The 26,883-nt window shown below is 39.3% G+C and overlaps 1 protein-coding gene across 1 annotated transcript in view; it reads right to left on the minus strand.

Moving 5' to 3' along the window:
- SGIP1 (SH3GL interacting endocytic adaptor 1) overlaps nucleotides 1-26,883 on the minus strand; it is a 141,191-nt gene that overhangs the window by 76,649 nt on the left and 37,659 nt on the right. The window contains exons 2-7 of the mRNA XM_063137700.1: nucleotides 20,368-20,431; nucleotides 15,755-15,779; nucleotides 10,821-10,898; nucleotides 9,225-9,281; nucleotides 5,039-5,093; nucleotides 4,016-4,191 (exon numbers count right to left, since the gene is read on the minus strand). Of these exons, the coding sequence (XP_062993770.1) occupies nucleotides 4,016-4,191; nucleotides 5,039-5,093; nucleotides 9,225-9,281; nucleotides 10,821-10,898; nucleotides 15,755-15,779; nucleotides 20,368-20,431 (455 nt within the window). The remainder of the gene's footprint in view (nucleotides 1-4,015; nucleotides 4,192-5,038; nucleotides 5,094-9,224; nucleotides 9,282-10,820; nucleotides 10,899-15,754; nucleotides 15,780-20,367; nucleotides 20,432-26,883) is intronic.

Consider the following 26,883-nt stretch of genomic DNA (forward strand, 5'->3'; position numbering starts at 1 on the left):
TTGGAACGAAGGGAGAGCAAACAGCATTGTGGGCCAGGAGCTAAATCCTAAGAGGGTAAACCTTTAGAGATGCATAGTTCATGAGCCAAATCCCTGGGAAGAGTTCTTGCAGCTCTGATTCAGCAGAGAACCCTTGAGTGGCTGCAGTAAACTTCAATCTCAATACTTAGACCAAATCCAAGTTTGGAAAGGGGATAAAATCGCCCAATATATTGACCTTGTTCTACATTGACAAGCGCCACAGAACAGACCAGCTGATCAAAACAACGGCTTATAATTCAAGCTCCATGTAGGCTCCGTTTTAAGTGCAGCTCATGTTAATGTTTAGGTGTATCCCTCAGTTCAATTTAAGCTTTTGAGTTCAGTTTCTAGTTCAGTTTTAAAAGTCAGAATGAAAATGTAGAGAAGTGTGCATTGAGCCAGCTATAGTGGAAATGCACACATCAAAAACATTTGGAGAGGGACTCCATGTACAGATGTTTCTTTGCTAATGCTAGAAGCCTTTAAATCATGATGAGGGAACTGGAGTGCAGGCTGGTCTGTGTAGTTCGGTGCTGTTTTATTGTGTTGTGGTTGCATTTTTCAACTGTGTTTTTAATGTGTTTCATATTACTTTAACCAAGTTTCTATTATAATTTTTTTAAAAAAATTCTTTTGATTATTAGCCACTTTGAGCTCCTTTTTTGTTGTAGAAAGGCAGGGTACAAATCGCATAAACAAATGAACAAGAAACAAAGAATATAGTGGGCAAACCAAAAAATGGAATGGTGGGAAACCATGGAATACAGTCATTTCTAGATATAAAATCTGTAAGAAGGCCAGGGAAAGTTGTACTGGAAGTAGTGTTGCTCTGTATATCAAAAAGGGCATAGTGTCAAACAAACTAGAAATCTGAAAAGGGATAGACTCCTTCAAAGATTTACTGTGGGTAACAATACCAGACCCCAAAAGTAATTCAGTACTGGAGAAATGCTGTCTCCACCCCACTCCACCCTATCCAAAATGCTCAGGGTGATCTTGAGATGGAAAATAAAACCATTGAGGCATCTAAAGGAGAAAGAGTTGTAGTAACGGGTGTTGTAGTAATTGTCCTCATACAGCCTAGATAAATGCATGTTCCAGTCGCAACAAAGATGTAAGGTTTCTGCATTAGTTGGTTGAGCCCTAAAACAGCTGGTAAATTATGGAAGCATCCAGAGGAGAGAAAACCTGGACTTAATGCTAAGTACAAGATATAAGTGTTGTTGAACTAAATGGAAACAGTGACCACAGAGCTATCAAATTTAATTTATATGTAAATTAAATGTGGAAAATTACCAAAGAAGTCCAACACAGTTACATTTGACTTCAAAAGAGGAAACTTCTCTAAAATGAAGGGACTGGCAAAAAGAAAGTTGAAAGGGAAAGCCAAGAACGTCAAATCTCTCCAGAATGCTTGGGAGTCACTCAAAATGACAACAATAGAAGCTCAGCTAGAATACATATTGCAGGTCACAAAAGGTACTACCAAGCCTAACAGGTCACCAGTGTAGGTTATATAGAAAAACTTGTAGAATTCTCTACTGCAAGATGTAGTGATGGCCACCAACATGGACAGCTTTAAAAGGGGATTAGACCAATTCATGGAGGATAATGCTATCAATGGCTGCTAGTCATAATGGTTATATGTTGGCTCCAGTATCAGAGGCAGTATGCCCCTGAATACCAGTTGCTGGTCAGCATGAGCAGGAGGGGGCTACTGTGTTCATGCTATCCTTCCATAGTCATCTGGTTAACCACTATGGGAACTGGACTAAATAAGCCTTTACTCTGATCCAGCACAACTCTTCTTATGTTCTTATTAGTAGCATGATGTAAGCATTGATGGGGACACTCTTGAAGAACTCCTAAATTAATTAATATTTATTTGAGTTAAAATGCTCATGGGCCACATATAGGACAAAAGAGCCCTCCCAAGACAGCTTTCAGTATTCAGTAAGGCACAATTAAGTTCCAATTAACAACTTAATAACTAATAAAGGCCATTGAGATTAAATGCAGTTTTAGGGCTATTCTGAAATCTACTAAATCTTTACACTTTCATTATATTTGCAATTCCACCCCCATCTACTCTTAGTCCTAAAGAACAAAGTAGGATTTAAGAGTGGCACAAGAGTATTATTTTATGCATCAGTTCTTCAAAAACCAACAGTGACACTTTTAGTAATCCCCATCTTAAAGGACCTCTTGCCAGCTGACTGCCAAATTCAGCCTTCAGCCTCTTCCCTTGGCTAGTTCAGCCTCCATCCCAGCAGGTGGAGCATGTTCATTCACGCTCTCAGCTACCAAGTTATATACAAAAGTTAAATCTAAAGAGGATGCTTGGAATATGTCTGTTTTTCTGGAACCGTAGTTTTTCTGGAACATGCAGATAATGATCTTATTTTACTTTACAATGTCAGCAGCTAATTCTGAACCCCTTTTTAAATACAAAATAAAGATAGATTGCTTTGTGTGTGTGTGTGTGTCTTTTTGTGTGCGTGTCGATATCTTTCCTGAATGGCCCTCCAACCAAGCTTTCTAAAACTGTACGAGATTATAACAGATTTAATTAAACTGTCTCTTAAAGTCAAGTTGTAAAATCTACAACTAGATTTTGTCAATTTTACAAAAAAAAAAAATCTTGAAAATTCCAGATGCTAGTTTATAATAGTTTTAGGGGAAACAACTGGGTAGCTTCAGTATAAGCACATAAACCCTGAGAGGATCCCCACATTCCTCATCTCTTAGTGCTCAAAACTCACAAGCAATGCTGTATCATGATGAGCCAATAGATTTTATTTGTTTTTGTTTTTAATAAGGGCACATTGCTCAATTTCCTTAAGGAAGAACCTACAAAACTTGGCAAATCTGAATAGATTGAGGTGGTAAGTCTGAGAATTTTTGGCAAAGCTTTGACAGGTTACATGGCAACAAAATCATGAGATTTTAAAGAGACAGAGCCCATTTAGAAATAAAAAAATATGCATAATTGTACATTTATAGCTCAAGTAACTTCAAAGAGGTATTTATCAATAGGTTGCCAATCAAAACAAAAGAGGTGCACAAACTGAAAAGGATTAGGAGGCATTATTCGAGTGGATGGCACTGGTCTTTATTTTTTTATTTTCTCGAGTTCAGTGCTCAAGAATGTTGTTCACACTATTTTGTAAACCTCAACTTTGCGTAAATATGTAGGCAAACTGGTTATCTGAATGAGGCTACCTAGAAGTACAGTCAATTAAAACAAAGATAATTGCCTAAATTAACTGAAAGCAAGTCCACTTAGCTGCGGGTGGGGAGAGTTATTCCCAGCATGGTTAGATTAGGAATGATAACAAAGAATATTAAAACTTTTATTGAGACTCCTTTTCTATTTTCTATTGACTAGGGTTGCACAGGCACCCTGCTGCTTGCTATGCAACTTCAAATATGACTTTAAATTTCCCCCCTTTAAACCTTCTGCCCCCATCCTGATTACAAATGGCCCTTGAAGCTTTTCCAAGTTTCAAAAGATGTCTCAACAGAAAGTGCAGCTTTTCAGGGACAAAATAAAAATATGTGTTATGCTCACAGAATCATTATATGGGTTGGGGGGTCATTGGGGGATATGCCCTATTTGAATAAGAAAAGTCACTGGTAACTGGTATTTTTTTCTTATTTCCACTGCAAATGCCTTTTCTTTAGGTACTGATCAAATTCATGTTATCTGTTGATTTGAGAAACTTAAGCCTTACTGAAATGTATTCAACATACAAAGAAAGTTGTTAACACAATTTAACCATATACTAAAAATAAATGACTGTCAAAAATTTCAAACACATACAGATGACTTTACACTCTTTTTTTTTAGCACATCTTGAACTGAAAATAGTTTCTGACAAGGTTTAACACTGTGAGCTACTAGATGAAACCATGATTTTGTATAATAAAAATGCTAATAACACAAATTGGTTTAAGCCAATATAAGCAGCATATTAAACAACATTTTGCTTACCACTGGAGATGGCGAAAGTGCAATGTTGCCTATAGAAGCTTTCAGTTCATCAACAGTTGCCGCACTCTTAAGAATGTCTTTAGACTGTAAGGGCTTAATCTTAATGTTGAATTTCTTGTGTGCCTCCTCTTCCTCTTCTGATTCACTTGAGGAATAAAAGTGCTTTCCTTTGGTAGGTAGAACACAGTTAAAGAGCAATACAAATGACCACTGGATATAACTTTCGGAACTAGCTGACATAGGGAAATAATGGTAAATTTTAAAAGAATAGGTTTATCAGCAACGATTTCCAGATCCCTATGTTAGTTGGTTTTAGCAAAGAATCTGGTAGCACTTTAAAGATTAAACCATTTATTATGGCATATGATTTCATGGCTCAGGTCTCAGGTGTGTCAGTGACTACTAACCATAGCCATTACTACTGCCCCTGGCTTTTATGGTGAAGTATGTAACCATTTCTACTCAATATATTTGCCTATTGGTGATTTCTTTCTATAATTCCTTACAATATTTTTTCTGTGGTTCATTTCTTTTCCTCAAGGGGTGTCCAATAGTGGGAATCAACTTTGGGGACATCAAAATTATTTTTTAAAAAATTGTGTTAACTTTTACTCATGTGAGTGGCTGTGATACCTTTTCACATTTCTTTTTACAGTTACCTTTTAAAAATGTAATTTACTGAAAGCCACTATTTCTCTCTCTCTCTCTCTCTCTCTCTCTCTCACACACACACACACACACGCCTCCTTGGAAAAACACAAGATTCCAGGGGTATTTGACGCGGGTGGATTTTGGTGCATGGCCCATTATGGCTCTTGGCAGTTCCTTTTACAACAGGGAACACTGTCACCAGAAAAGGAAAATACTCTAAAATGTTCCAAGATTTTTTGCTCTCTCCAAACGATATGTGCATTTTGTATTAAGCACGTAATTGGCTATAGATAAAATGGAATAAAAATGCTGTGACTGTGTCATCAACCCACAATTTTGCAACTCAGCTGCAAAATCAATGGTGAAGGATATAGCCTGGTTCTTCTGGTCTGATGCTGTAACCTTCTTCATCAAGCTCAGGTGAATTCTGGTGCAAACAAAATGAAGCAATAAGATTACTTGCAAAACATAAAATAGCCCCCAGCTTTTCCTTTTCCCCTTTCCCAGCAATATCTCATAAATAAGGAGTACTGGTTTAATAAACTATTGGTATATATAATTTTTCCCCAGTTGTGAGGGGCTTAACTTGACTGACGGGTCTGTCCAGGAACCTTTTTTTCTCAGCCGTGCATATATAGCTCTGTAAACACCTTTCACTACAGGGTGAAACAGCTGATTGATGAAGCCAGAAAGGGAGCACCAGAAAGACCAGTTTGACTACTACACTGTCTCTCTATCATTCTATGTAAGGACTCAACTCATTTTGAAAGAAAAAGTGTTTATTGAAACATTTTCCAAAATACAACTGGAAAGGAATCATGCCCTATATTTGTTAAATATATTGTTGCATACCACATAATTTATATATAATGCATTGTATCAAAGTTTAGTCATAATCAGAGTAGACCCATTAAAATCAATGGAACTTAAGTTAGTCATGACTAAGTTAAGTCCCACTGATTGCAATGTTGTCTACTGTAAGTATAACTAAATCTGGATCCAAGCTATTAATCATATCAGATATTCGAACCCAAACAACTCAACCTCCATAGGACATCTTCCAAAAATATTAGTAATATTTATCTATCCATAGATTACTGTATTCAAAATACATATATATTTGTACATCTATAAAAATCTTAAGAGAATATATACAAACACAAACACATATACACATACAAGGTTAGGAATTAACCACAGAGTCATTTTGTTATATTACCAATATTGCTGCGTGAGTATTAAAGATAAGCATTGTAAGCAAGAGTATATTTGAACTTGTAGCCTCTATTCAGCTAAACTAAGCTAAAATTCTTTCAACAGAAATTTTAATTTCTTTTAATTAACTTGGACGTCTTCCATACCAGCACACAATCTGTCTGAAATGGAACTTTCCTCATTAGCATAATTGGTTTTTAATGTTTTATAAGCTCTTTGCAGTTCTTCCAAAGTGGTTTAACACAATCTAATTAACATGAAGATATAAAATATATTGCAGAGCAGGGATGGAGCAACCATTTGAAGCAGGGGTGCTTGAATACACAACCACTCTTGCTTGAATTTCTGTGAGCAAAATCAAGGTGGGCACAGCCTGCCTTGGTTTGGCTCAAACACTGACTGCATTTTGCAGCCTGAAATCATGGGAACTCATAGCAATGTTAATTCTAATATCCTTAGGCTACAAATTTAGCCTATTGGCAAAGTACTCAAGAGGCTAGTGGCAGCCCAGCTGCAGGCCCACTGGAGGAAGTGGGTTTACCTAGAGCCATTTCAGCATAGTTTCAGACCTGGATACAGCACCTGAGGCAGCCTAGGTCACCTTGGTTGATGACCTTTACTGGGAAAGGGACAGGGGGTGTGCTACCCTGTTGATTCATCTTGAACTTTTGCAGCTTTTGATGCTGTCAGCCATGGACCAGCTCTGCAAGTTGGGGGCACTGTTTTTTGATGGTTCCAATCTTACTTTTAGGGATGCTATTAGAAAATAGCATATTGTATGGCCCTGCAACAATATACAGGGGTCCCAGAAGAGTCCCATTCTGTTTCTCATGCTGTTTAATATGTATATGAAACTGCTGGAAATTGTCATTTGGAAATCTGGGTCAAGGTGACATCAATCTGCAGATGATACCCAGCTCTATCTCTCTATTCTATATGAATTAGGAAAGGCAGGAACTAATCTGAAACATGGTAAGATGTAGGTGCTACAGGTCAGTGGTTCTCAGATACAAAAATTGGAAAGATGGCAAGTTCTGGACAGAGTAGCACTCCCCATGAAGGAACATGTATGGAGTTCAGGTGGCCCTCTGCAACAAATCTGAATCCAGAAGCACTATCTTATGTGAACCGTCCAGAGAGCTTCAGTTATGGGGCAGTATACTAATGCAATAAATAAAATAAAAGTGGCTGTAGTGACAAGGGGCACTTTTATCCAGCTCTGGCCATTCCTGGATCAAGAAAATCTGCCATTAGTTGTCAGTACTATGGTAACATCTGGACCAACTTCAAGGGAAGCCCCGCATAAAACTATGCTATGAGCTCTATGTTGGGTTTCCCTTGAAGAAACTGCAGCTAGTGCAGAATGGTGTGACCCACTGCTGGTACAAAGCTATCATGCATAATTTAAGGTCTTCCTATTAGCATATCAAGCCGTTAATGACTTGGGACCCAGGTACCTGAAGGAAGGTTTCCCCCATTACCAGGCAACTAAAGCCCTTCAATCTGCAGGAGATGCCCTACTAGTTGTCTCCCTCTCCCATAAATGAGGTGATGAGGGTGGAATAGATACATTTATTATGATCCTAGATCAGCACAGAGAAAGGTGGAAATGTGAGATACGGCATTCTGAGTAGCAACCCCCCACTCCCGGTTGTGGAACTCCTTCCCAAGAGAGGTGTGATTAGCTCGCACTGTGAATGTTTTTAAATATAAGCTGTACTTTTTGGTTCACACAAATGTCTGACTCTTCATTTTTCTTGTTTCTGTGTCTCTCAGATATATTATTATTGTCATGTTTTAACTATTTTATTGGAATAGGAGGATTTTATTGTTTGACTGGCATTTGTATTGTCAATATTTGTTAGCTGCTCTGTGTTCCTGCTTGGACAACGAGTGGGTATAAGACCTGTGAAGAAATAATACATAAATAAAATAAGTGCGCTGTTCCTCTGATGAGGACTCCCAGAAGCCTCTGACATTCCCTCTTTGCATTATAGTATGAGAAAGGGAAGCAGTAGCAGGAATTTCTTCCCTTCTTCAAAGGGAAGTTTCATCTTTCTTTCAAGTTCTCTGCACTTGTCAGAAACAGAGTCTTGTCTCACTTGCATCGAGATAAGGAGAAGATAAGAAACAGCTGGAGAAATAACCACTTTTTCTAACCTTCTCCAGACCACTGTGTGAGCAAAGACTCCCCCTCTCCCTTGAACTTTTTGCCAAGCACAGAGGACTTGGGAGGGTGATGAGGATTTTTTTTTCACTCATGAGGAAGTTTGAGTAAATTAAGGCACAATGAGAGTGATGCCTGCCTTTTCTTATCAAAATCCCCTGCACAAGAGAGACAAGACTCCACCTCTTTTCTCGGCTCTATGCATGTACTAGAGGTCTTGGAAGGGAGGTGAACGAATGCTTGTCCATCCGTTTGGAGAAGGTTAGAAATTCCCCTGCTCTTTATTAACTTTGCTATAGCCCTATTTGTTTGTTCAAATCTTATTGTTAATAGCACATATAATACATTGTGTTTACAATATAAACACAGGAAAACATATTAGTCAAACACTGAAAAATCAAGAGCCACAGGGCCACACATGCTTGATCAGGGTCCCTGAGCATACTGAGGGCTCATCTACACCAAGGAGGATATTGCAGTATGAAAGCGGTATATAAAAGGCAGGAGCCACACTACGGCTTTATAGTGATATTAAAGTGCACTGACAACTGCTGGGGGCCATTGACACATACCATATACTGCTTGCATACCACTATATCCTGCTTGGTGTGACTCCTGCCTTTTATATCCTGCTTTCATAGTGCAATATCCTGCTTGGTGTAGATGAGCCCTGAGAGTTCTACTTGCATTCAAGTGAGTATAAGTAGAATTCTCTTTCAGACCTTGTTGTACTGAATGGAGGGAACAGGTCCAGTGCGTACTGGGACACACAGAACAGGGCTAGCATGCCTGTGCCCTGTGCCACGACTCACATGGTAATGTACCCTGTTCAGGCTGAATGCCTGGAAAGAGCTTATATTCTGCCATATTCAAGAGAAATCCCAGTCTATGCTCAGACACCTGCCTGTAGAGCCACTTAACTTGAAGAACAAGGTACTGTTACGTGGGCCAATTTAAGGAAACATCCAGTAGCTGGGTGTATCAGCAAGACACTTGGTATTTGAATAGTGTTACCTACTTCATGCTGTCAGGATGGGATGCATTAAGAGTATTTTAAAAAGTAAGCAAGAACCACCATGAACACCAAAAAGAAATACAGAGATAAGTGATCAGGATTACTTGAGAACAAGGAAGGCTCTAGGAGAGTATGAATGTCAGGCAGTTACTCTTACTTACATATCTTTCCCAGTCAATCTCTGAATAAAACCCATTTGGAGCACCATTTGTTCTCTTCTGTAATACACAGTTAAAAACATGTTTCATATTGAAGTTGAGAACATAAACACATACAAGATTCTCAGAAGAAATGACAAAGTCACTTATGGTCACTTGTCTGTGGTCAGCTAGGGCTCCCTATTGATCAAGATCTAGAAAGACAATAGCAGTCCCTCAATTCTCATTGAGAAAGCAAGTTACCTTGTTTGAACTCCAATATGCTATATTTTCATGGGTAAATGTTATGGATCATGGCAAAGAAAAATGCGGATGAGATCACAGTTCAGAGGTTGAGCACACACTTTGTATGCAGAAGGTTCCAGGTTCAACCCCAGACATCTCCACATTAATGGTCAAGTAGCAGGTGCTCTAGATGTGATACAGCTGCCAGTTCAGAGCACACAGTCTTGTCTGGTTTAAATGGACTAACCATTTTCAGGCATTTGAGAGAATGTGTGAGGGCTCAAAGTGGGTCAGGGCTGCACATACTGCCCCTGCCCCTGTATCTATGTGCATGATGGTCCCACATCCCCTCAGTTCAGATCTTGCCATGTTGAACAGCAAGGGATGAACAGGAGTTCTAATCGTATTCTTTTGAACATGAAAAAAGCTCTCCCTGTGATCAGACACCCTGCTTTATTCTGCCCCAATAAGTTGTACTGCAGCCCCATTCTAGTACACACTTTGAGCCCTCACATGTTCTGTTGAACACCTGAATAGGGTTATAGTCTGACCTGGATTAGAACAGCTTTCTATGTTTGAAAGAAACCTGAACCAACAGAATTGAACAGTAAAATGAATACATCTAAAATTTAAGACTTTTTTTTAATTAAAAAGCTGCATGCTATGCTTTTTTTCCAAAGCCTTCAAAACCAAAACTGTCAGATAATTTAATCATGCACTGAACCATTCCCAAACGCTGAGAACCATACAATTGGCTGAAAAAAACTCTTCATGATGGGAAACTGGTCACAAAGTGTTATGTAGCTGTACATACAAATAAAATATTTCATTTTAATATTTCATTTCAACAATCTGTTATCTTCGAAGTTTAAGGAATGCCCTAGAAAACACGCCCATGATTAAAACATTTTTGCATATCGTGTAAGGAATCAGTCTTGCTTAATTTCACTTCCAAATGTATATTATGAATATAGTATGAATATTGTCTTTTATTAAAATAGTTTTCAAGCCAAGCCTGGCAAATAAGACAAAGTAATCCACTTCCATTTCTAGTAACTTGGATCATTATCAATTAGAAACGACTCAAATTCAATCCTACTGAATATTAGGAGACACTAACAAATGGCTAAACATAATTAGATATCCATATACATACACATTAGGAACACATCACCACTGGGGAAAAACATATATATAGTTGAGCATTGGGCATCCTATCTAGGCCATCCAGAGCAAAAAAATACATTGAAATACATAATGCATAAACCATACCGAACATATATTTTTGAATATATATAATCTCTGCCAGGCTTACGAATTGTTCCAACCAACCCCCTGGAAGCTTTGAACTAATATTCATATTCATATCCTTACCGAAACTGATTTTCCTCCTTCCTGTGCACACTCTGCTTTGCTATTGGAGGGTGGATCATGAGGATGAGGGCTGGGTGGCTGGAATGGATTTTGTTGTTTATAGAAAAAGGGTTAAAGTGCTGGGTGGTTTGATTTTTTTTTTTTAAACACATGAAACTACATGGAGTAAGCAAGCTCAGAATGCACTTTTCAAAGGCATTACTTGCCAAATTTAATGTTGCTGTCAGCAGACTAGTTTGGAGCATATGATAGGACTCTATTCAGCAGAAATTAGGTCTCTTTTAGCGGAGTAGCAGGGATAATTATCATTACAGGTTTCTCCTTATTCTAGAACAATATTTTTATGAAAAATATCATTGTCATACATTTCGAACCAAGCTCTCATACAATTCTTCTCCTACAGAGCTCTTTTGATTTCTTCTATCAAACCTAGTACTGGGCCTTTGGAATGCTGTGATATAATTCACCATCTATTTTGTAGCTGAACATTAGTGGTTTCATCTTGATTTTCTACAAGAAAATGGTTAGCAATGTTTTAACATTAAATAAGTCTTTAATAGTTCCTGGGAACATGATCCGTCCCTAAGCGTCAGCTCTGTTCCTACTTATCAAATATAGTCCCCTATAACTTCTACATAATACAGAGCAAAAAACTATGGTAATTTTATCATCTTTATTAATATAATTGGAATTCTGACTTTGCCATGTTTAAAGTCATCATAAAAGTAGAAATACATTATGCTAAATATAGCAGATTGAGCATAAATCCATGTTGCTCAGGCTCACATTTCACAAAGTAAGCACCTCTTCCTTGACCTAGCTTTAGAACAGATTGGGCACAATTTAGGTTCCTCTCTTTCCACATACTTAAGGAGAAGTTCAGTATAATTTCTCTACTAAATGAGAAATTAATTTACCACAGATCTCACAGTTTCTGAATAGCAAACAACAACCTTGGAAAGCAAAAGAGAAAATTATTGCATGTGAAAGACCATCAAATTCAGGTATGTAGGCCTTAACTGCACCAAGAAAAGCACTAGTGTGTTACAGTGTACATTCCAGGGCAGTGGTGGTGAAGCAGCATGGCCAGAGCCCTATAACAAACATGGCTGACATCAGGACAATGAAGTTGCAGGGAAGATCCATGCTTGACAGCTTCCCAACTGGCTACATCCTTACTATTTTGAGCTTTCCAGAAAAAGCAGGCTGCGTTGCAAGACAGAAGAAACAAAAGGCAACACATAATCAAATCTTCCAATGTCTTTTCCTTTGGTTAAAACCATCCACATGGTGTGTATAGGTGAAAATTTGGATCAGGGCTACAGAGCGGTGACAGAGAAGTTGAATATTTTCCTTGACATAAATTGCTTCCCACCCCAAAGGTGCTATTAGCCATGGTGGGAACAAAACACTGGTATCTTTATTATAATAGTTCCATTTCATTCCGCTTTAGACAGAGCTCTCTTGAGCTCTGTGTCCAGTTCTGAGGATGTAGATACATTAGAACGTATTAAGAAAAGGTCAATGGAAAACAAGTCTTATGGACAAAGGCTGAAGGAACTGGGTATGTTTAGTCTGGAAAAATGACTAAATGGGAGGCGGGCATGATAACAATCTTCAAATACCTGAAGGGTGGTCATATAGAAGAAGACAAAGTTTCATGCTGCCTCAGGGGGAAGGACTAGATTGGGCTTAAGTTACAGAGGAGTGATTTTCTATTGAACAATAGGAAAATCATCTTAACAGTAGGAGCAGTCCAATAATGGAACTAATTAACTCGGGTTCTCCCATGCTGGAAGCATTCAAAGAGAGGCTGGGCAGCTCTAGCTCTGGATCTCCTGCACTGAGCAGAATAGATGGCCTACAAGACCACCTCCAACTCCAAGATTTGGTCATTTTCTCAGTCTGTATCTAGTAGCGGTTCCAGTGGGGGAAATGGCATGAGAGGTAAAGGGTGCTGTGGCCCCCAATCCAAATCCCCCCTTTACCTTGTTTGCTGTTTTTAACCAATGAAAAAGACACGGCTCTCTCAAGTCACTTCTAGTTTGGCCCTGAAATAGTAATGTTGCCTTACAGGGACAACTTTACTAAACTATGATATCATATTTTTTTTCATCAGAGCAATGTGATAAAATATATATGGTAGTAAAGCACAAGATGAAAGTAAGAAAAGTTCTAAAAAATAGCCTTCTGTGCTTTCTGTTCAGCACTTTGGACTGTACATTGGGAGCCGAGCACAGGTGAGGAGATCATTTGTTTACACAGGGCTTTTGTGTTGTTTCCCTCCTGCTGTTTAGAATCTATCAAAGGCACTGGACCGGTAATTCTTCAAGGCTTTAATTCAGGTGGGACTGGGGAAGGAAATCAACATGCAAGTTTGGAAGGTTTACAACTGTTTTTTTCTTTTCCTGCTGAACAGAGCCTTGACCAAATTGTTAAACAAAGCTGACAGTTCCAAATGTGGTCTGCTTTTTTCTTTAAAAAAAAATTAAACTAAAAGCAAGTGACAGTACACAATGGATATGCAAAAGGATGTGTGGATGCAGGCTTTTTCCAATCTACAGCTGCGAACCTAAGCACATCTACTTGGAAATCCAGTTGTTTTAAAACCAAAAATATTTAGTTGCAAGTAAATATGTTTAGGATTAAGGATCTTGGGTCAGCAGTTTAAAAAGTCTGTAAAAATGTATATTAGGGCCTTTCCAGAAGACAAAGCAGTCCCGCACCCTCTGGATTTTATTTTTCAGAGCTATATCTGTATTAGCCCCAATCCAAGACTAATTTGTGAGATTTCATCTCCATGTAATGAACTGGGAATATGGGAGAAGATGTGCAATCTTGCGGTATAAAGGAAAAATATTCAGCTTTTTTAAAAAAGACGACCTTGGCCAGATATGTGCCCCTGTGGTAGAGAAGGAATGCCATAGCCTTTTAAGAACTAAAGGGCAGGGGAATGATTTTTGCACTGAAGGATTGCTGCGGGGGGTGGGGAGAAGCAATCTTTCTGGGGCTTGCCACTGTTTTTGGGGGTTGTTGTTAGAAGGGCTAGATCGGGGGTACTGAGACTCTTTCCACCGAAAGCTGAATTCCATTCCAAGAACTCTGAGGGGATGCATTCCAGTGGTGGGTGGAGCCAAAAGGTAAAGTGGGTGGAGCCAAAGGCAAAGAGATTGGTGCTAAAATAACAAAAGTACCAGCCTACTTTAGCTTAAAGCTCTTCCTCACATTAACAAAGCCTTCGAAGGGGTATTTCAACATTTTTGAGTAGGGAAAAACTGCACAAAAGCTGAGAAACCACCAAATGATCGGTGGGTGGGGCCAGTGGAAAGGGGTGTGGCCATCTGAAGAAACCTGGAGGGCTGGATTTGAGCCCCAGGCCTGAGGTTCTGCACTCCAGGGTGAGGTAAAAGCTCCAATAGATGCACTCCGTCTTTGAAGTAGTTATAATTCTTTTAAAAGAGGAAAGAACTTAAGATCAGAACATGTAATCTTAGGCAGGGAGAGAAGTGTTCATCACTAATGATGCCACAGGCTCTGTCTATGCCATGGCACTTGCACAATTCATCTTATTGAGCACTATCGAAATAGCAAGGGGCAACATGCTAGCTGGGGAAAGAACCCAGAGCTTTATCACACCAGCGTTATACTGTGCAATCACTGCAAATTGCGTGCAAAGGACTCTGAAGTTTTCCAGCTTATAATCTGGTTTTAATGTGAAGTACTCCCATGTATCCTGCTTTAATTGTGCTATAAAGGCAAAAGACTCGCCATATTTTGATACTAGTTTTCGAGCGTATCATCCGAGCGGCCACTGGGGCGCAGGAACAGAATTTGAAGAAAAATTAAACAAATGCTTATGTCTTGAATCAGATTGGGTCATCCATTGATTTTTTTATGATTTTTTTTACATTTCCCCCTTAAAACCATTTCCTGGTATGCAAAGGATCTTGCCGCCCGGTAGCAACAACAACGCCAACGCCAACGCCAACAGTTTAGTGTTGTAGGGATAATTCGAGGGAAACAGGTATGTGGGATGAAGCTTCCAATTTCCCCAGTGACATAAAACATGCTGGGAAAATATGACACTTGTTTTCTTGAAGGAAGGCATCTGGATCGTAACCAGTGCAATAGCTGCTCATTTATCGTGCAAAAAAATGATCATCTGGAAAGGCCCTTAGTACTCCAATTCTTGTAATTTTAGGAGAGAAATGACATTTTGTGTAGCTGGTAGTGTCTCCATTCCATTAGCGAAGTCTAGTGAAAAGCACTATTAAACAACTGCTCCAATTTCCCTTAGCTTCTTCACAAGCTAAATTTAAGCAAAAGCTTTAAAGCTAGGAATCAATATAAAACAAAGTAAAATCTACGTCTGAGCCCAACATTCTTCATTGCAAACTTAAAGTCTAATAGCTGAAAAGTTAAGTTTCCTTCTAAAGCCCAGTTCTAGCAGAGACAGAAAACCTAAAACCATAAATAAAAGCAACGGTAACTCAAGAGCAACCATTTACCTATTTCTATTCTCTATAGGTGGTCCATTATTTTCAAAATATTTCCTGCTAGTGTTTTTTTAAACAGTTTTAAATACTTTCAGTCAATAAATGTTATTCACTGTAGTATTTATCATTTTCCATAAGAATTAGAATGTGAAGAAAAAAGTATTTCACTGATTGTCCTTTGATCAAGGGGAGAGAGAGGGAGACAGAGAGAGGGGGGGAATATTCTCTCAGATAAAAGGCTTAGGCTCCGGATTTAAGCAAACACTGAATATCAGTGTACTGAAACTGATGTTAATATATTTAAAATATCAAAATAGAAATAGGACAAAGGGTTAAGAATTGCTTTTGACAATACACGGGATGAGGGAAGCATTTTCCATTAGACATATCTAATTTAAAATTGACTAATTTAATAAATAAATTCCTTTAAATACTTACGGTTCCATCCCTGTCTGGTGATCCTCTGTAACAAAGTGAAAATATGTCTCATTACTATAAAGGATCTAAAACCTATATTAATTTGTGGGATGGATCCAGATTTAGTCATACTTATAACAGATTCACTGAAATCGATGAGACTCCCGTTAATTAAGCCCCACTGATTTCAATGGGTCCACTGTAATTATGATTGAATATAGATCCGACCCTGTGAAAAGTTTTTCCCCCTCATTGTTTTTATAGATAGGAATTCTATGCTGCAAAATTATTAGCATCTATAGCGCCCTTCAGATGCAAATTGTGTGAAGGGGCATCCTGTGTAAAAAGGAACTGCAGGGAAACACTAGGTTCTGCTGCTCCTCGGTGTGGTTGTCTGCAGGAGAAATCCTACACAAGAATCCATCCATGTGCACAGCTTTTCACACATTGTGAAACTCTGCACAACTGGGCTTTCGTAACATATGGGAAGTCTGCTTGCATGGGCTTTCCCATACAGATGTCCAGGCCTAATGTGTGGATTGGACTGAGTGGTCAACATGACCCCAGGAATAGGGCCAGTGCTGCAGTCCCACAGTGCCATTCTGTGCGTGATGCACCTTTGCAGGATTCACTTGCAAGTGACTTGAGACACCCACTGGATGGTTTTACACTGAACTTAAGAGAGGTTAGTTGACTTTGAACAGAAAAGAACAGGAGAAGTAGCCAGTGAGGTGTACTTCCCTCATCACCATCTCTATGTGCTGTTTCTTCACTGGCTGGGGCCCCTCCTCCCCCTTCACAGAGGCCATCAAAAGCAACTGTTCTGTGAGGAAGAGAAGCAGTAGCCAAAAAGGCAAACTGCCAACATTGCCTTCTCCACCTGCTGCTGCTTCACCAGCTGGAACTGGGCCTCTCCTGCCTCCCTTCCCCCGACATCATCAGAAGCAACCGCTCTGGGGAAAAGAGAAGCAGCAATAGCCAATGACAGGAATTACTATCATCATCACCTCTTTAAATAGGCTACTTAAAGACCACATGCACTTTTACTGTTTTAATGATTTGTCATTGGGTTTTAGTCATCTTATTGATCTTTTGATCCCTGGAAGCCTTGTCGGCTGAAGAGTAGAAAAACAATACTTTAAATAAATATATAAATGACTCTCCATTCACTAAAATATGGAACCTATTCTAGGCAGGAGAAAGGAAGCTGGACACGGATCCAAGAGGCCAAACAGTGGCCTGGGCCCAGTCTCCAACCCTCTCTTTTCTACATAAAAGGGAATGGAAACAGTGTGCTTGCACTAGACTATGTGTGTGTGTGTGTGTGTGCGAATACAATAAAGTATTGTAAAGCACACTGTAAATGAAGAGTGTCATGCATTAATAGTTGCAGTAGCAGAATGCAACTGTAACAACACAAAACCCATATAGTTCCCTGATAGCCAACTCTTTGAAAAGGTAAAATTGAAAAGTTTCACTTCACTTCTGTGAATCGCCATATTTTGAGTTTCATACTACCGTATTGCCAAAAAGAGTAAGAACAGCATACAAAAATTTAGTGCCTGAACAGGAAAATAGTACAAGAGATTTCTGCATTTAATGTCACTGCTAATTTATATGTTTCAACATTGCATTTTCGACCAGCCCATTATAATTACATACTTCCACTTTATGATATGTTGTCCATAAAGCTATACCATTAGTGCTCCCAGAATGCCAATAAAATGCCAACCTAAATTATTAAAGATTATGGTAGGCATTTCGCTTGATGCATTGTAGGAGACTAATTGTTACTTCATTAATTTATTCCAGAGAAAAATATTTAAGGCTGTTTTTGTTGTGTCTATGCCAGTGCAATGTGTTATCAACACTATATTGTGAAGCCTACAGGGAGGGCGGTGGGTCTTTAAAATCAGCATTCGCTGTAGTCTGTTGCTAAACAATCATATTGGTGACTGATAAAACCAAACACACATTTCTATAAGTATGCTCACTTGATTCATGCTCACTTCTCCTTTCTATATGTTTTCTGCTCATGTGCTCCATCCCCTCTTTAAACTAATGTTTTTCATGGACAATTGGTCTAAACTCCACAAACTGACTTATGCTGGAAACATAAACAGTTCTCCCTGATAGTTTATAGTTCAATTATTTTGGTTTAATAAGGTTAAAAGAATAGAAATCCTTAAAAATATATATAATTTAATTTTCAAAATGCAATAAATAAAAATAAATTCATTTTACTGAAGGACCTTCTTTACTTCCCAAAATGACATTTTCTAGGATACTTCATACATCATACGGCACCAAACACTCATTTGCCACTGTATAGAACTGTGTGTCACAACCGTCTCAAGTACCTACACTAAGAAAGGGGTACTGGGACTGTAGTTGTCAAATATCATTGGGTCCAGAATGGGTTTCTTCGGGAGTTTATGGACAGCAGGAACACCCCTTCACTCAAACATGCATTTACCATTCCCTGGATCCACCTGGTCATACTCCTTCGGCTAGCTTTTATTAGCCTGGTAGGTGGGTGGGAAAGGATCGAGCTTGCAGTTGATTGCATTGCTGTAAGCACCTTGCCCATGTCATCAAGCTGCAGTAACTGAAATTGATCCCACAAGATCATGCAATTGGTGGCATCAGACACCTTGACTGGAGCTGTGCTAACAACAGCTCATAGCTTGCAGCAAAGACCAAATCAAGGGTATGCCACACTTCATGTGTTGGACTGATGACAAACTGAGTCAGTGCCATGGCTGTTATAGAGGCATGAAGTCCCAAACCAGAGCTCCAGAGACAGCCTCTGCATGGAAATGAAAGTCACCCAGAATGACCGTCCTGAGATCTTCCAACACCACACTTGAGAACACTTCTGTCAGCTTGGTCAGGGCAGCAGGGTGGGGGGTTACACTAGCAGCATCCCCAGTCTGTCTCTATGGATTAAAACCAGGTGCAACCCCTCAAGGCCTGTTGCAGGGTAGAGTGATTTCCTGGTGGGAAAGATGGAAGTTCTGAAAACCACAACAACTTCCCCTGCAAGCTCTACAGCTTATGTTGGTGTTGCACCAAATACCCAGGTGGGCAGAGCTGAGTCAAAGTCAGCCTCACCCAGCTCGCTCACCCAGGTCTCTGTAATATATGCCAGGTCGGCCTCCATGATTAAATTGTGAATGAGTGTGTTCTTGTGGACCAATCTGTCATTAAATAGCTGTGTTTCTGATCAGAGAAGTGCCGGGATTCAAACCTGCCTAGAAGTTATTCCTTCTAATCTCAGATAGCTGGAGGCTAGGTTTAATTAGTGGTGAGGGAAAGGTACTCTGCACTTGTTCAGATGAACTGTTGTCTCTATTATGTCACATAGTCTCAAAGTGAGCCCTAGTACTGAAAGAAGGTCAAGCACTGAATGCCGCTCCTCTGTCAGTTTAAGTGGATCCCAAGTATAGCTGCAGCAGCCTCCTGTAGCCTGTTGCTAAGCAACCCATTCACAAGCAAGGCCTGCAGTAGAGGTAGACACCTTTAAGGTGAGGTAATGGCTGTTTGTCTCCTGCACTTTGGGCAGACCGGCCATTTATTGGGACATAAAAAGATTATTGGCAAGTAATACCATTTTTCACTTTCTCCCAGACCACCAAAAGTCATGTCCCAACTTGGTTTTGATGGGTTTATTTCTTTTCCCTCCATTCCTCTCCTCCTTCCTTCATGAACAATAAACAGGGAGAGATCCGGGAACAGCTACCTCATAGCTGTCATCTACAGAAATTATTTTAGTTAAGATAGATTTCACTCAGATTTTTCAAATTTGACAAACAACCCATGAGACATGCCTTTTGACTAGCCGTAATAGTAAGTAGCACAGGTTGGCAAAGGGTGACATTTTCACACATGTTAAACAGCACTTTTTGCTTTTTCCTGCCACTCCCACCTTCTCAACATTTTAGCTCTTCCCACACTAATGGTTTCCATAACAAGCTTCTCAGAAAAAACTAGTAGTATTTCTACAAAAGAAAAAAAGAAAAAAAAGATGCTCAGGGGGAGAGAAAATACTTGGAATATTTTCCCCCACATCATCCAGGAAGTCTAAGCATTGCATGTTATAAAACAGTGTAGCATCAAAAGCTATTCACCAATCCCATTATGTTCTAAATCTCAGCTGTGGAACAATCATCCTGACACAAAAATATAGCTGAAAAGCCAGGACAACTCTCCATGGACACAAAAGCATCAGGATGCTTTGTTTTCCTAAGAGCTGGCCTCCACCCACTGTCAAGGCTCCCTGCTCAGATAGGCGGTAGTTAAAAGAAAAATTTCTAGAGCGCTTAATCCTATATGCAGTTCAAGCAGATCGTTTCAGTGCTAACATCTCACAGAACTACTAGGTTTCTGAGGAATGAGATACAGCATCATAAAGTGGCCTACAAAAGGATACTACTACCACCACATCTTGAAAACATGCATAGTGGTCCTAGCTATCCTCACAATATCAGACAGTTGTCTCATTCCTGTATTAGTTTGGTTGGGCTGCATTTCGAAGCAGCACTATTGAATACTGTACATTGTACATGAGGTGCTGGTGTAATCTTTTTACCATTCAGGGTTGATTCCCTTGCCCTTTCACTGGGCATACTTACGTGGAATCAGTGTCCTTTTCTTTCTTCCGTATTCCAAAGGCCTTCCTTGTACGTTTTTTCAATCCTGTGAAGACAAAAGGAAAAATATGTATTGGGTAAATCAGGTGGCTTTAAATTTATCATAAGCCTGAATCAGAGAGTTGAGCTAGAAGAGTGGTAGGAATTATGGTGCCTGAACGCATCAGGGTGCCTGCTAACACCTTGCTTGGTGCCCACAGAGACACTTTACTCCTCCCAATTATTTTCTTACTGGCAGCTGGTATTGCTTCAAAGTGAGCTGGAAGCCTCTAAATGCTGCCATCTTAATTTCCCATGAATGTTTCTGGGCAGGCTACTTGTTCTTTGTAACTAGCCATGCTCACCCATGGCAGCCATGTTATGGTTGTGCCCTGGACATTTTCTCAAATCTCCAAATAAGCCCAAGGACCCAAAGGGTTGCCTACCTCTGAGCTAGACGGTGTAATAGGTGTAACAGAAGATTTAAAAATAAATAAAATTAAAATAGTAGAATAATGAACAAGACACTATTGATGGCTTTGTAATTTACTAAGATGTACAAGTAGAAAGGCTTTACCGGTAACACATAAAAGGTATTTTATTTCCCCCTCCATAAAATAATTAACATCACATTTCATTGTCTAGCTTTAAATGCTTATATACTGTATGTACTTCACACAAATCTATAAGTGATAGCCTGTACTTCAATCCTAAATCAATGCAAATTACTTTCATGTAAAATATATTTAGGACCACAGCACAAATGGCAAAATATTTCCAAGTAGAAAAGAAAAAGTAAATATTTCAAGGAATGGGAAATGCATACTTTTGCTATGTTTTATACTTTCGCTTTACTTTTGAGAACATCATGTTCCTATCATAGGGTGGAAACCAATGGTGTGCAAGTAGAAGTCTGCTTGCATGACAGGACTTACTTTCTCTCTTTCTCTCCTCACCCCTGCAGCCTCCCATGCTCCTCAAAATCTGTTCTGGAAGGTTCCCCAACCCTCCAGAACAGATGTTGAAGTCTCCCTCCCAGTTCTGCTAAAAGAAGCTGTTCTGACAGCAGAAAAAGTAAATTAATTTCACCCCACAGTTTTTTAGATATATCAATCAAACAACCATAAAGCCAAGCACATTTTTGCATCATTGACATTACTTGTGTCTATTGGCTGCCAAATGGAGCAATATCCATTAGTTCTTGTCTGGTAACAGAGTCTACCATGAAGGTATGTAAAATGGGCAGTATGCATTATGATCGCAATAGTCAGCTCAGCCTCTGGAAAAGCAGTGAATCATTATTGATCTATATATTGAATATGTTATTAGAACTAATTGCATTTATCAGCATTCTACGAAGTTCCACTTGCTGCCTTCCATTGAGTCTCATTCAAATGTTTCTCAGCCTATTTACTACTGCAAGGGGGATCTACACTACTGCTTTAAAGCGCTTTATAACAGTTTTGACAACTGTTTGGGCCCAGGACACACTGCATATACAGTTTTCAAAGTGCTTTAAAGCGCTTTAAAAGCAGTAGTGTAGATCCCCCCCAGGTCTTTGGAAGCAAGTCTGTGGAGGTGAGGAACAGTCATGAGATTGGGGAGAGGTAAGGTATGCTCATGAGAACCTCTGCTGCAACTATCTTCCTATGCATTCACACTTGAAGGCTCTCCTGTTACATCTGTAAAACAAGGACCTCTTTAGTTTCCTCTTTAATTAAGCTGGTTGCAAAGGAAGACACATATCTGTCTTGAATGAAGGGCACCATATAAAAGTTTCAGGTATGAGGGCCTTTTTAGAAATTGACGATTAATTTTGTAGGCATAAAGCAAAAGTGTACTACAAGTTTGTGATTATGTGGGATAAAGAAAGTCTAACTAAGGGGACTTGTATTAATTCTCATTGGGACCCTTCTCTATACATTTATTTGGTTTCTAACAATACTCCACTTTACGCTATACATCTCCGAAGGAGAGGGAACAGACAGCGAAGGGAATTGCAGGTGCATGCTATTCAATTCAATATTCTTGCACTGCAAATCACATATGCCTATCCTTAGACACAGAAGAAAAACAACCATGAAATAAGCCTTCAGTATTTTTATTATTATTATTACATTTATTATTACATTTATATCCTTCTTCTTCCTCTTGCAAGGAATCCTCTCGCATAGTCCTCCTCTTCGTTTTGTCCTCACAACAACCCTGTGAAGTAGGTTAGACTGAAAGTCACTGACTGGCCCAAAGTCACCCAGTGAGCTTCATAGGCAAGTGGGTACTAGAATTTGGCTCTCCTGAGCCCCAGTCCAATACTCTTAAGCATTACACTACACTAGCTCTCCAAATATATATACTCAAGTATTTGTATATGAATGTATATAAGACAGAAGGAAATGGCTTCCATTATACTTTCCTGAGCTCAGAACTCATTGCTACAGCGATACCCACTCATTTAACCTCCAGAGGCCAAGCTAATCATCACCTTGCCACAAAAACACACCCACATTTCCTGCTAATATCTTCAGAGAGTACAGTCTGTGCAACTGTAACATCTTGCTGGGAAAAAGGGTGTCATCAGCATAACTGATACCAGAGGACTGAGAGGTGAGGCAGAGCAAAGTAATCTGATGTCATAAGTACTGTCTATAAAAAGGGTGCTTAGTCAGAAGGGTCTACTGCAAAAAAAATAATAATGTATACCTTGAGCAGTCCTTCCTCTCTAATTCTGGCCTACTTCATATATTGCAAAGTAAGATAACAGGGTCTGTGATGGAGCATACTCTTGGCAGGCAGTTACAGAGAATCTTGATTTCCTGATTCTGATGCATGCTAAAAGTGTTTGCAAACACATATTTATCAAAGACACACTTTACATTTTTAGAGGGAAGCATTAAAAAGCCTAAAAATGATGCAGACATGCATTCGATTAAAATATGTCTACTGTATTCTGGGTTCAGCATGTAATACAATTCAATATTAGATTCCTACCTGAAGCCTAAGATACAACATCTCTCTCATATATCTCCATTCATTATAGATATCTCAATGATAACTCTAAGCTTCCAGCAGGGAAGAAGAATAGTTCTAGACAGTAAATATGGAGTGATGAACAACTTAACTCTTCCACAAATAGGAAGCCACAGATAATGCCTAGCAATAATTCTGACCCAGGTTTTCCTTAACCAAACATTAAATTGTCAAACACTGTACTGAACTACATCTCTCTCCCTCTCCCTCTCTCTCTCTCTCTGGATAGATTTCAGGACAAACATTAAAGTGCAACATCCCAATAAAATTACAGAAAAAAACAAGAGACAAGCAACAGATAAAAGACAAAACAAACAATATGTTAAAAAACCTGAGCAAACAGGAATGTTTTAGCCTGGCACCTAAAAGCCAGCAATGTTGCTGCCAGGCAAATATGCCTGGGATGGGCATTCCATAGTTGTGGCCATAACCAAAAAGGCCCTGTCACTCATTGATGGGAACAGGGAATTTACAGCACCTATGCACTGGTCATTACAGTGGTTACCTATTCCTTCCACTGGTTACATTGAATATTAACACTGTTTCTCAGCTATCACCTCTTTGATTTGTCAGAAACACACTGGTGATTGGCCAGATCTTTTAAGGGTTTATTTGCTCTGTGTTCGGTACCTAAGATATTTAGCGACCACACAATAATTCCCCTGTTTTGAAGGTAAACAAATCCTTCATTAAGCACCAATCAGTTCAAAGCAAGGGTTTCAGTTTCCTCCCACAATTCTCTGTGAAATGCATTTCCACTATAAAGTTCCCTGCTCCATCAGGATTGGCAGAAACATTTTTCTGCCTGAAATGAAGGACAAAATGCCACCTCTTGCATCCCACAGTCCATGAACAGAAGCTGATCAGACCAGCAGCTGAAACTTGCTTCAGTACTGTCAATGGGAGTGTATCCTTCATGGCACCAGAGTGCAACAGGCTAATTTAGAGGGCCCAGGGCAGGCCACTCAGGACTCACAGCTCTGACCTCCAACACCTCGCCACCATCCCCCAGCAAAATCTGTGTTAAGCAGCGGCCTCACTTTACTTTATGGCTTAGCCAGCCCTGTGCCCCATTATTCTGTGCTAATTACACTCTCCACATGTTTACAGTGCAGATGAAAGGCAGTAATAAACAAAGGACTGGACCAAAGGGTTTCTTAAGATTCCCCAGAGGAAAACAATAGTGGTAAAGTAAAGATCATCTTTCTTGTTTCCCCAAATGTGTTGATTCCTTCCTTCCCAGAAACCTTCCAGCCATAATAAAACATGCACTTTCCTGTTTGTCACGTTGGAATCAAATAGCTATTGGTTGGGAAAAACAGGCAGTGTTTCTGCCCCAGAATGCAGCATCTGACATGCATGCTGTACTGTGTGGTATTTCTCCTAAGTATAGTCATAGCAGACACATTAGAAGTCTTACACAAACAAACAATCCACCATTAGAATATAGGGTTGCCAAGTTCAAACCTTGAGACTCAGGGGTGTGTGGGAAAAGCCTAGGAACGTAAAGATAAAATTTCTTGGAAGGGACAACCTTGTTTTTAACACTATAATAAGCCTTTCCTTCAAAACGAACTCCAGAGCACAATTACTGCCCTCTTTTGATTTATTATGAATGCTTTAGTGCCCAGCCTGAAATGGAACATGAGAAAAGGTATGGATAATAGAAGGATATGCCAGACATGTGGGAAGGAGGCTGGGAAATATGCCCTGTGAAAAATAGCTTGCTTCCAACTCTTCACCCTGAAATGTAAAACCTTCCCCTGGAGGCTTATGGCTTTTCTATACAAGGCATTTATCATGTGTTCATCACTCAGAAGACTAACAGTGTAATCCTATATGTGTCTACTCAGAAGTAAGTCCCAATAAATCCAATGGAGCTGACTCTCATGTATGTGGGAATAGGATTGCAGCCTAAAACCCTGAAGCTTCCAAGTCAAACACTGAAACCTAGCAGCAACTCTAAAAATAACAGTCACAATACCTCTGAAATCATATTTATCTCTAACAAGAATAGCAATGGGTAGACACAAGACAAGCTATTTACTGAATCACTGGTTTCTGGAGCATTTACTATTGAGTTTCCTGTATATTCCTGTCTCAAAACCATGATGGTTGAAAGATAAACAGAGACTTTCCAGTGGCAATTTCCAAAGTGGCACATAAACTGGTTGGATTTAAAATTTCCCAAACTAGCTCTTCCAGAACATATTCACTTCATATTCCACCAACATCTGACAGAGAAAAATAAGCACAATTGTTCATTTAAGGTGAAATAATGATGGTAAAGTACAGCATGGTTTCCTTGTATTCTAGTGGCATGTACATATCCTTAGAACACCAGTTTTTCATATGTGAATGTCATGACTTTGTCTCACACATATTGTCTAAGATGTTAGTATTTTATGACTTCCATTTTAGGCCTTCCAGTGAAATTCATTTACACTTCAACAGTCAGTTTTGTGCCAAGCAAACACATGTAATTGAGAGGTAAACAAAATATTAGGAGTTTGTCAAATACAGACATGTTCAAAGTAAACTGTGGCCATGTCATCAATACCATCATTTGAAAAAAGCAACGTTTAAAATTTAGTTGCAGCAGAGGGCAGTAATCTGGATTGGAGCCATGGAATTGGGGAGGTGAATTCAACCCTTACCTCTGCAACATTTTTGCCGATAAACATCCTATTCATTACAAACTGTTAATGAATAGACTCAAATGAATAAACAGTAAGACACTGCTTTAAATATTGCTGGTTTTGCCTATATGTTGCCTTGAGTTCTCTCTTTGGGAAATAGGAGGAATAAATATATATATGTACGATATACAGATGCACTAACTGAAGAACTAGATGGGGAAAAAAAGCCAGCTCAAAATGATATAGTCTCTTTATGTTCTTTCAAAAATAAAACAGATTTTTTTCTTTCATGATTAACAAGATTGTATACATTTGTATGAGGCCCAAAGAAATTATCCTTGAGCAGAGACTTAGGGAGAAAGGCAGGTCAGCTCTGACTGATCTTTGTTTTTCAGAGACAATGTGATATTTCCGTATGTAACTTGATCAATTGCCCGTGGTCTTTCAGATAAGAAAGAGATCGTGGCAGTGCAATCAATAAAGCACTTGGTTTTGATGCAAAACACCCAACTTCAGCTCCCTAGGTGATCTTGGGTATGTCAATGGGTGGCATCCAATGCTGCCACTCCACTTATGCCATTGACATAGGGCTAGCATAAGTGACCCTTAGCACAATTCCAATAGGGTATATTGGCATGACAGGTTTCCCCAGAAAACACATTGGACCAGAAAATGCTATTAGCAGTGTGTTAGAGGTTACTTATATTAATGCTACATCAATGGCATAAGCAGAACAGCAGCATTGGTTACTGCCCATTGCTTCCCAGATTAGCCTATTGTACCAATTTGTTGTGGAGATACAGGTAAGAACTGTGAAGCAATGAAAAGTCTATATTAACTCACTAAGCCTAAA

The sequence above is a fragment of the Elgaria multicarinata genome, chromosome 1, assembly GCF_023053635.1.
Source record: "Elgaria multicarinata webbii isolate HBS135686 ecotype San Diego chromosome 1, rElgMul1.1.pri, whole genome shotgun sequence".
Taxonomy (NCBI): Eukaryota; Metazoa; Chordata; class Lepidosauria; order Squamata; family Anguidae; genus Elgaria; species Elgaria multicarinata.